This window comes from Anabas testudineus, chromosome 8 (genome assembly GCF_900324465.2).
Source record: "Anabas testudineus chromosome 8, fAnaTes1.2, whole genome shotgun sequence".
Taxonomy (NCBI): Eukaryota; Metazoa; Chordata; class Actinopteri; order Anabantiformes; family Anabantidae; genus Anabas; species Anabas testudineus.
The window spans coordinates 9,140,028-9,152,060 of record NC_046617.1 but is presented as its reverse complement, the minus strand read 5'-3'; the positions used below and the strand labels follow the sequence as shown (position 1 = coordinate 9,152,060).

The window sequence follows — 12,033 nt, the reverse complement described above, 5'->3', positions numbered from 1 at the left end:
CATTATAAAACAAATAAGGTGAGCTGAGAAAGAACAAAAACAAAACAAAAAACAAGCTCTTCAAGATGCTTTATGTCAGCACATTGATGAATTTCAGTACAGAAGAAGTCCATTAACTGAACTGTGCTTAAAGATACAATATGCATTTGTATGCATCCGAGTTTCACTCAACTCCACCATGTTTGCACTAATTAAGAAGCTATAAGGCTTAAGAGTTTTACTTTTACTTTTACATTGAATAAGAGATCAGAGTGTTTTTTCCCCCACTGGGAAATTTCAGTGTAACTCTATTAATTTGACTGTGAGGATATGCAAACATCTTGTGAGCTGCACAAAGTGCTGTTTGCTCTTATCATTGGTCAGACAGAAAGTGGGCGGTTCCCGGAAAAATCGCAAACCGGAAAGGAAGGCCAGAGACCAAGACGAAGAAGACGAAGAAGAAGAAGAAGAAGACAGGCGCCGCCGATGAGACCAGCGAAAGAAGAAAAAGTCTTGTAAGTCAGACAGTTTGATATTATTAAATACTGGGATGAAGGTGAACTGTGGAGTCTTGTTGGGGATTCCTGTCAGCGAGCTGTGCACGTTTTTAGATACCCTCTGTCATTTTCTGCTCAGCCAAGTCCGCGTTTAGCCGAAATGTCCATCAGACTGGCTCGAGAGAGGCTACGAGCTTCTAGCCCTGTGAGGTGACTTTAAATTCCCCCAAAACTTTGGCATGAATGGTGCCGAGAAGCGTGTGACAGTGGGTTTTGGCAGAAAGCAGACACAGTAACAAATCTGAGCCCTGATGCTGGTCAAATACAAAACAGCTGACGACTTGGGGCCGAGAAATGGAAAGTTGACAAATGACGTTTTCGACACTTGGCTATCGCTGCTAATCTAGCTAAAGCTAACACTAACCAGGACTCAAGTTTCCCTTTTCACAGCTTAGCGCAGTTTTTGTTGTCAGTTTACGCTAACAAGCTAGTGCTAGTGCTAGGTAACATTAAACCAAAAGACAAATAGCTGGCGTCGTTTAGTCGTTTTATTAGTTAGCACACAGTTTGTCTAACGTTACAAGGCAGTGACATGCTATCTATGTTAGGTTAGTGATAAAGTCTGTTTTAATTTGGCTGGCTATCCTAGCTAACTTTACCTTAGTACCTTTACTAGCCACTGTAGCTACACAGTGGTTAGCTAACGTTAAGGTACTCGATCACTTATTTTTATAATGTCAAGCAACGAACCTGTGAGCTGTGTTAGCAGAAGTTAGTTTATCATTGAGCTAAAGCTAGGTACACCCAGACTGACATACCTGGGGACATACACATTTTAAATGTAAGGTAGCATAACATCGATGACATTTGTAGTATGTACTGAGGTTACTTTGATATAACTCTACATGTTACAAGTTTGAGGGAATAACTTTTACATTTGAGGCTCAAGTCACATCATTGTTTTAAAAATATTAATGTGTATATAGTATTAATAATGTTGTGTGACATCTTTTATTTGTCTTTAGTAATGCTAAAGATTTAACACAGACATTTATTTGATTTGGAGTGCTTTCTATGGTTCACAGTCAGTAAATGCTAGCAGCTTGTACTTTCACAAGTGCCATTACATTACATAACAACACATGTCATAAAGGTGCTGTTACTGCTGACAATATTTGCGTTGTAATTTTGCCAGTTTAAATTATTGTGGTAATTATGTGTCTGTTTACAATTAATGGCACACATGATCACATGTGCATGTATCTGCATAAGCACTTGTTTATGGCTTAATAAGCACAGCAGAGCATAGACCTTTGAGTCAGAGAGGGTTTACAGATATTTTCTTGAGCTCTTATGTTTATGGTGTGTGGACCTTGTCCTCCTAAAGTGGTGACACATCTTGACAAACCAGCCCCAGAAGAAGAACGGACTTTATTCTCCCCACAGTATAAATATTATTTGTTTTAATTAACCCATTTTGATTACTTATGGTGTATTTGGGCACTGTCTGAACTTGCAGATTAGTATCGTTAAAGTGACAACTAGCTCTAAAAATGTGTTTATTGTTTGCAAATTCATAAAGTTAATTAAATTTCATAAAGCATAATATCAGCTCAGTAATCAACCTTCCAGTAAATGTTTCCTGATCTTGATCAGTATTTCTTTAAATGGGAGCATATTTTTAAGCTTTAGCTTTGATGATGTACCAATATTTCCACTTTACATAGAAATTTGTAAGATCAATCTTCCTTTTGTTGTGTGACTTGTTTCAGATGCCACAGGAAAAACGTCCTTAGACACAGCATGCAAGATTTAGCTGATATGATGAGCAGTTATATAACTTGGTACATTGAAAACTACTTTTGTTCATTTAAGTATTAGGTAGTAAAAGTCTTGTTGGTTAGTTTTAAAGTTTTGATTGTGAGGTTTTTAGTCTCATATTACCATTATGGGTTTGGTGACAGAGCTTTTCACCCAGATGTCAGGAGAAATGGAAATGCCTGTGATTTCCTATTGGCCTTGCTTAGAGCTAGTGATGAGTATCCTGTTTGCTTTTCCTGTGTTATGTCAGCAGTTTCCCATCCAAACTGTCCCACTCACTAAAGCAATTCTTTAGACACTGTAGAAGGGCCTTTCTTGGATAAAGTGCATTTCCTGTTTCATTTATAATTTCAGGGATATTTTACATATTTGATGTCATCTTGGAGCTTTTTGTCTATGTGCAGGCCTTGAACACATGGTTTCTCTCTACATGTAAATGTGCTACTTATAAGAGTCAGACAATTAACAGACTGAAGGTGGTGAGGCAGCCCCTTATTATCAGACACCACCAGTTCTTCCAGTACCCCACCCTTCAAATGAACTGAACCGCACAAGTACCTGCTTGTGTTTCTGTAAATGGTATCAGTGATGCTAGCTAAACACTTTTTAGATAATATAATCTCTAACTATTCTTTTTCACATTTTATCCTGTAACTTATTTAAAAACACCATAATATTTTTGTTGTCTAAAAGTAGGCCTGGCAATGAATGGAAATAGCAATGAAGGAAAGAGGAACTTTGTCTAAATATTCATGCTTCTTACCTGAAGGTAGGTATGTAGGAAATATGTCATGCATCCTTTCTTGGAAACTGAAGTTTGTATTTTAACTAGTTTAACTTTATTTATTACTGTCTTTTATCAGTAATTCCATATTTGTTGTTATTTGATTGTGGAAGACCAACACAGATACTGTACATACTTTAGTATAATAAACATAAATTATTTATAAAAAATAATGTCCTTTTTCTTCAGTTTTTCTCATCAGTTTTAAATATGAATGGGTTCACAGTATCTATATGAAAATTCAATTTGTGAACATATTCTTATATTTAGAGCAGCACACTGCAGATCATGCTTGCAAGAGAGCACACAGGAGGCCATGATGAATATTTTACAGCCTCCCTCTTTAGTCTGTTCCTTCTTCCTGGCGTTTCTCCTCCCTCTTGCTAATGACCCATGTCCCACTGTCTCTCTCTTTGACCCACTTCCCTTTAGCGCGCATTATAGGGATGCCATCGAAGCTTCACTTGCAGGCTGCTTAAGATGTGTGCAGATCTGTCTCTGCATAAGCGAGAGCCCCGATTGCGAGCTAGTTAGCTCCTTCTATCTTTTACACAGCGCATTTGTGTTAGTGTTTTTACCCCAAACCGTTACTACATAATCAATCAGACTGCACAAAGAAGTTAGTAGTTGTACTCCAAAGTATCTGTTGCTAATGAAAACCAAATCCACAGCAAGTAGAAACTGTTTATTTCCACCTATAAAGTACTCCTTGTTTCCAAAACCTAACTTAACCCTAGCCTTTCATAGTATTCTTCTGCATGAGCAGCTCAAAATAATAAATACAAATACAAGGAACTGTTCTGCTTTGCAAAACTTTCGTCTAAGGCATTTTACTGATGTAGTTTTGTCCAAACCCGAGGGATAGTTGTCTTGAGCCAGCAAAATGTGTAATTTCCAAAATTATCACATGGTGATAAAGAACAAGGTTTTATTAAACTCAGCTCCAACTAATTCTTCTCAAATTTTCATTCTGCACTTTTTCCTCTCCATTTGCCATTGATTCTGTGCTTTTTATTGCATCCTCTAGTCAGGAGGATGCAAAAAGATGACCTGCAACCACATGAGAGCTCTGGTTTACTGCTTGCAATCAAATAAGCACAAACTGCATGCTTGACCCAGTGAACAGAGTGTCTTTATTCGTCTTTAACTCTGCTGCTGCTGTGAATGATCTGATCCTAGTTCAGGGCTTGTGTCTGTGAGTTAGAGTCCAAAGAGATTGTCAGCTGTAGCTGTATATAGGTATAAATCCATGTGCTTTCCTAAAAGCAGATTTAATAGCATTGTGAAGAGGAAGGTTTATCTTTTACCATAACATGTAGTACTTTGTTATAGTCATTGTAGTCATTGTATAGGCAACTTGTGATGCTCTGTGATGGTGAATGCTAAAATTACACTAACGCTAAACAAACAGTGATAGGACATAAAAAATCGATTAATATAGGGAATGAAAGTAGTACGATTGGTACACTGTCAAAGGAAACTTGCTAGTTCTGAATATGTCGTAGACAGAGCCATGATCTCCTGTCACATGCTAAAGATTAAGCTCAGATCAGCAGTAGGCTGAGGAAAAAGCCTAGCACATCCAAACGCTGTAGATTATCAGCAGTGAGGTCTATACTTTAGTTTTCCTTTATTTAGAAGGAGTTCTCCATGTTTAGAGTATGTGTTGTGTTTGTGCGTTAACGTGTTCCTGTGACAAAACTGAGGCTATCCCAAGTTTCAATGTGATCAGCATTAAAATGTCTTCTGCAATCTTCACTTCCTGCTTTGGTCTTAGTTGTGTTTCCTGTCTTTGACCAAGCAGAAGCTGGCTGACCTCATGTGTATCACCCAACTGAAAAAAGATTAGGCAAGGTTTCAGATACTCAAAGCAGGGCAGAGTAAAGAAAATAAATTGCTGCGTTGCTACGTTGTTATTGCTTAAAGCTGTCTCACAAAATGCCAAGTTGGAGGAAACATTTGATGAAATGTGTGATTGTTCAAGTCAGCTTCTGTGTTACAGTTTCCTCATAGTACTGATTAACGGCCCAAATACAAGAAGGCAACAACTTGAAAAGAGTTAAGACAAACTAAATGTTTTTAAAAGAAGCCGTCTTGAAAGGTTTTATTTTTAAAATTGTGATTAATGTTAAATGGCGAGTGTTTTATCTGGTTTTGGTGTCTTTTTTTACATCGTGTTAGGACCTATGTGGTGGTTTCTATCATCATTGGTTCAAACTGTGGCCATATATCTGTTAAGAGATGAGTCACAAGAACAAATGTGTTATGAGCTTATGCATGAGAGGGTGTTTGGACACGACTTCATGATCATTTTTACCTTTTACATATATGTTACTACGTTATTAGATTAAAATGTACATATCTAGTAATTTCCTTAGAGCTATGTAATTTATTTATTTATTTATTCTTTGTACTCTTTTAATCAGTTAAGCCAAAGTAGAGCTAAATTGTTATGGTGTACACTGCACATTGTGGGGGGAAAAAAAACATTTCACACACACTGTCAAGACAACCCGTGGGAGCAAAACAGGACAGCCTAAAATTAAGAGTGTTCAACGCCAGCATTTGCTTATAGTAAACATAGTTAAAACACAAATTCATAAATAATGAATCTTTGTGTGGAGGCCCAGCTTCTCTATGATGGAAAATTCTGTGTCTACAGCTTGGATTTAAAAGTGTCTGATCAGTGGTGATACATTTTACAGCTATACTGTAGGCAGCACACGTGCTCAGCTGAAAATCAGTTGTGGTTATGTGGCATGCACTGTATGCCCAATAACTATGCTGAAGCAGATACCAGAGTTCTTCAACATGGTAGTTTTAATAGCAATTGTGATTTGAGTTTGGAGTAAATCTTAACATACTGCACACTTTGTTGTTTTTCAGCTACCACTGGTGAGGTCTGCTCTTCCTCTTGCTCATCTACCTGAACTTGCCCCGGTCTCTCTCAGCCTGACCCAGCCCTCACCAGCCCCTTCACCAAGACTAAAGTCAACTGGACATCCTCCCTCTTCTCCCAGCTCCTTCTTTCACCTAAATTTTTAACACTGCACTATGGCAGGGCGAGGCGGACCAGCACGGACCAACGGCACTGCAGCAAGCAACAAAATATGCCAGTTTAAGCTAGTGCTGCTGGGGGAATCGGCAGTGGGAAAGTCCAGCTTAGTGCTGCGCTTTGTCAAAGGCCAGTTCCACGAATACCAGGAGAGTACCATCGGAGGTAAGAGTTTCTTTTTCGCTACTCAGAATTGTCTTTACACTGAGTCATGTGTTAATGGCATCTTAGCTGCATACTTCAGGCACACAAGTGCAAGAAGGCATGTTTCCCTCTGCCTGCCTTGTGTGTACTGTCATACTGTCCAATATTTGAAAGTATATGGTTCATTAAATTTTTTATCAATACGACATAAGCAATAAAAAACTAAAAAAAAAATGATTATCCAACTCCTATAACTTCTAAACTTAATTTTTCATCCCATGCTTGTAAAGGAATTGTACTTCAAATTCTCATAAATCCATCATAAATCCATGTATTTGTTCCTTGTAGTCTCTAAAACCTTCCCAGCATCTCAATGAGTACAACTTGTGCTCAAGCAAAAAAAGGAGGGGTGGCAGAACCAGTTATTTTGCAGCTGGTCACCTGAGCCAGAGATCCTCACACATGGCAGACATAACTTTTTTGCTAGATAGTATGTGCATAAAATGAACAGAAAATCACTTCAGACTTCTGTAAACACCAGTAGAGGAGTGAGGTTACATGAAACAGGAAGGAATTGAGACTACGTTGGGGATTTCCTGGACCTCCTGCAAATCACTAAAACTGATCAAAACATTTTGTTTAGTTTTAGAGTAAGAGCAAGCACTTTGAAGTCTTCAGCGTGGAAGGGTATATTTTTGTTTGGGTCTGTAGAAGTAAACTGGGATTTTGGAAGTGCAAATCCTCATTCCAAATGGAAAAATAACAGTGATAGCTCTCCTGTGGAGCTGACCTCTGAAGAGAGGCAAGTTGTTCATTATTTCATTAACTTCTTTCCCTCAGACCTACCACAGCCTGAGCAAGTGTATTCATGTGAAGGACAATGTGCTGTCTTTGTCAACAGACTGAGTTTAGCAGGGAATAGGAAGTAAATAGAAAAATAGCTAACACAGATAAAGTGGTGTGCATTTCTTGGCATGGTACTTGTTGATCAGTATTGCATCATCCAAGTTTACGATTATTGTCATAGATGTGGACAACATAAACAAAACTGAACCCACTCATAGAGAAACAACTCCATAGTACTAGTGCGTGTTTTATTGCTCAGTTAAAAATACATCCACAGTCCACAAACCTCACATATATCTCATCATCAATAATGTAAGCAAATTATTTATAATTGCACCGACAGAGAAGGCTGCTAGACAAGATTGGTTTTATTAATGATTAATCGGCTAATTAATCAAAAACTCAAAATAAAACATTCAGTTTTCACTGATGTAAACCTAGAAAACTTTCTAACAAGAGCAATAATAATGCTAAGGAGACATTATCTTACATGCAGAAGAATCTCTTTTGCTCTTATTTCATTTTTTTTTTTTTTATGACCAACATTATTTTTTCTGATATCAAAATGAGTCATGGGGGACAGGATGCAAAGTTGCCTACGTTAACCAGAGACTCAAAAGGAGTCAGCAGTTTTATTTCTAGTGAACTTGTGGTCCACGGCATGCCTGGTCAAAGATTACAAAGCTTTAAAGTATGTGCTACGCTATGCTCTGTTTCCTCTGCCATGTGACAGTCGGCTGAGTAAGCCAGATGAATGTTGTTGTGCCTCCTGCCATTAATAAGCTACAATAGGTTGTTAATGTACTTTTGATATTTTCTTTGTTTATATTGTGTATTTCACTGATGATGTATTATTTCTGTGTCTGGCATTTTTAATAGTACTGTCTCGTTGTATCCAGTCAGTTCTAATGACAAACATTTATGGGTACTTTTAAATTTGGTGATCATGGCATCATACCTCCAAATATTTTATGTAAATACATTTTTCCTTCTCTATATAATTCTACTGACTCCATGTTTTCTCCTTGTTTAATCAGAACCTTAATTATTAATTTTTAAGGTCCAGCCCTGGAGAAAAGGTGTCTGTGATTATGTGCAGTCTGCAAACCAGTCAAAAGAACTTTTCTCTTTCTTCAGCTGCCTTCCTCACACAGACGGTATGTTTGGATGATACAACGGTGAAGTTTGAGATCTGGGACACTGCAGGACAGGAACGGTATCACAGCTTGGCACCCATGTACTACAGGGGAGCCCAGGCTGCCATCGTGGTCTACGATATCACCAACACAGTAAGTTACGAGCACCATGGCAGGACATCAGCCAAGATATTCACAAGTCTTATATCACTGGTTTTATTGACCCTTATCTCTCAGCCTGTATTGATGATTACCTCATTCAGCAGACAGGCACAGACCTTTGTTCTATTCACTCTTACGTTTTAAGCATCTGTGATTTTAAAGTTTAGAAACACAGGATTAAACCTAATGTACAACTGTTTTTTTACAGGATACATTCACACGTGCAAAGAACTGGGTGAAGGAGCTCCAGCGACAAGCAAGTCCAAATATTGTGATTGCACTGGCAGGGAACAAAGCAGACTTGGCCAACAAGAGAGCTGTAGATTTCCAGGTAACAAGGATGTTTTAGAGTCTGAAACTCTTACTTGTACTTTTTTAATGAAATTCTTGAATATGGGGTTATATGATCATATATATGATATGACCAAATAGCCTATTAAATATATTTGTAAATTATTTCTTTAGGAAGCACAAGCATATGCAGATGACAACAGTTTGCTCTTCATGGAGACTTCAGCTAAGACTGCTATGAATGTCAATGAGATATTCATGGCTATAGGTAAGTGATCCTAAGTGCTGAAAAGGTTTGATCACATGAAAGTATCTGTAGGTAATGATTATTTTTGTGAGATGATTAGGTTAAAAATGGTCATGAAGTACTTACAATGCGCAATGACAATGCACATCGTCACAGATATAGTAGCCGATACGGAAACCATTTTTCCCCCTAAATGTACATCATAAACTAACAAGAAACAAATATATTAGAAAAAATAATACTTTTGTGTTAACAATGAACAAATAACATTTTTGGCCATTTACATAGCTTGGAGGAATTGCCACCTTTCCTTTCAGTTACCTGCATGAGTCTAAGATTCATTAAATTTGTCAGTTTCCCCATTTGTTTTTTGCCACTTGTCGATTTCTTTCCCTGACTAAAACCTCACGCTTGAGGAGGGCCCACAAGTTGAATTTAAATCAGGTAAACAAGGGGCCAAGTCATCATTCGGTCATCTTTGAAGCCTTCGGCATGTAGCCAACCAGTGGAGTACTTGGAGGGATGCAGTGATGCACTGTCCTGCATAAATATCATGGTCTATTTGAATCCTGCAGACTTGTTCTGGTGCCACTGCTCAAAGAAACTGGCAGTAGTATTTGGAATTCATTTTCAATCCTCCTGCTATTTGAAAATGTCCTGTTTATCGTTGATTATTGCAGCTCACTTCACACCTCCACCACATCGCTGACAACTGCCCATGAACAATCCAGCCATGGGACCTTCAGTCAGGTCCATCCAGTATCACTCTCATTTTCAACCATCAATAAAACTTTGCAAGATCAGTCTTGATCTATTTTTTTGGCCTATTCTTCATGCTATAGATTGTGTTTCTTATTTAATGGGGGCAGTAATATTTTGCCTTTCCTTACAAAGCCGATAGCATGGAGCACTTTTCTGCAGATTCCAGAAAAGTTTGCCTGTTGCAAAAGGATGGCACTGGAAGCTGAAGGGTTCCTGGATGTTTTCATACTTCATTTTTATTTTTTTTACAAATTGTTCTTGCAGTTAATCAGAGGAGACACATAATTTGAGCTGTGATTGACATTTTGGCCATTTCTGAAAGTTCAACCGACAACAGTTTTTGTCAGCTCAATGTCTGTTAGGTCTCTCTTTATTCCTATTTTACCTTTGCTATGCTAACACTCTGTAATTTTCCAGCTCTTAGTGGGGCATATTAAATCTCCTTATTTTTAAAACAAAGAAAACTACCACTGCAGAAATTAACTTGCTGTAATCCTACCCCACAATAGCAAAGAAGCTTCCCAAGAATGAGCCACAGGGTGGAGCAGCCGCGGGAGGACGAGCCAGAGGCGGCGTGGACCTGCAGGAAGCTGCCCCTCAGGGTAGAAGTAGCCAGTGTTGTGGAAACTAACCGAAACAATAAAGTCAGCTGATCCAACCAGTCTACAGCTTTGATCAACCAGATATTAGCCAGCTGTCAAACAATGTCCCATTGGTCACACCAAACCATGGTTGAGCCAACTACCCTACGAGAAACACAACACCAATTAACTGTTTGGCAAATGAGAGTCCACTGGTCAGTAACCTGCCAGACCCCACTGATGGTTCCAACTGATGAACCCAGACACCAACAGACCAAGAAATCAACCCACAGGCTTATTTACAGAATCATGTTTTAACCCCAGGACTTGTAATCCGTGACCTCTCTATTGATGATGGACACTTGACATCACTGGTGGGGAGAAAAAACATCCAAATGATGGAAGAAGGAAAAAAAAAAACAGATCAGTCATTAACAATGGCACTTATTAGGGCCAATCACCTTTTGTTTCTGTATGTGTGTAGGAGGGGAGGGGGGGGATAATGCAACAGGAAGGAATTTAACAAGGCTCATTGGTCCTGTCCTTTCTCTTCTACTCGCTGCTTTCCCATGCACCAGTAATTTCTAAAGTATTTCCATCATTGTCTTATGACACTGATACAACTCCAGTCCAGGTGCATGCAGCAGTCCTTCACTTTTCTCTCTTGTTCCTGGCCAGCTTCCTGGAAAAGACGAAGAGAGAAGGTTTGCAGGAAAACGGGATTGGACAGATATTTCTTTCTTTATAGAGCTGTGTAGATTGAATTATTACATTGTTAATGTTATCACTTTTATTATTACTTCAGCCTCTTTTGACTGTTCAGTATAATTTTAAAGTCAACACCAAAACGTTTTATGACCATCCACCCATGTTATCAAACCATATGCAGTAAATAGATCCTAATTAACATTGTCACCCATAAGTAATTTTAGAATTAATGTTTTTGAATCATCGGTGTATATTGACAAATATACAAAGCAAGATTTCTTTTCTTGACCGAAATCACAACTGTGTATTGAAAACATATTGCTGTATTTGTATCAGACTTTTCAGAAGTTTATAATCAGTCAGTAGTTATTGTCAAAACAACAACTTCCCAATCTCTACATGATTGTTTTGTCAACCTTAATTATTTTGTGATGGATTTTTTTTTATTTTTTTTTTTATGTCTTAATTTTTTTTTCTGAAGATTTATAGTATTAAATGCACTGGTTCTGTCTCATCATCTTTGTGAACTGAGATGTTATCTTCAGCTTCCAGCTTCTTTTCTCTCTCTCTCTCATTATTTTTATTCTTAATATCAGGAAGGGATTTCAACAGTGTTGCCATCTTGTTCAACTACCAGTACACCAGTATGTGCACAGGAGCCAGTGCTGTTAGGCAGGGGATAACGGGGTCATGGGTAGAGAAGGGGGAAAAAAATGTAATTTTACAAATAAACAAGGGGAAGGTATTTTTGTATGCTTGTTTAATCATTTCACCTTATACGATATTTTAGCACTGTCCAGGTTTAGCTGTGTTTGGAAGTGTCAGTGGAACATTTACCTTTAATGTTTAAACGGGCCTCATTTAGAAACAGTCAGCAGTAACTAACTTTGTACAGCTCTGACATTGCTTCCCTTGGTGTTTCTTTGTAATCAGAGGGTCAGGTTTGACTGGAGTCTTTTAAAACTTTAAACCTAACTGATTTTCTCAACTAAGGCTTAACAACATCCCAATTGATAGATA

At 38.1% G+C, this 12,033-nt stretch overlaps 1 protein-coding gene across 1 annotated transcript; it reads left to right on the top strand.

Annotated features, from left to right (window-relative positions):
- The first annotated feature begins 397 nt into the window (after positions 1 to 397).
- Positions 398 to 11,758, top strand: rab5c (RAB5C, member RAS oncogene family). Its single transcript, XM_026360914.1, has 6 exons — positions 398 to 494; positions 5,968 to 6,301; positions 8,264 to 8,415; positions 8,633 to 8,755; positions 8,890 to 8,983; positions 10,234 to 11,758. Exons 2-6 carry the CDS (start codon positions 6,136 to 6,138, stop codon positions 10,353 to 10,355), a joined length of 657 nt encoding a protein of 218 aa, XP_026216699.1. The 5' UTR covers positions 398 to 494; positions 5,968 to 6,135; the 3' UTR covers positions 10,356 to 11,758.
- The last annotated feature ends 275 nt before the right edge of the window (positions 11,759 to 12,033 follow it).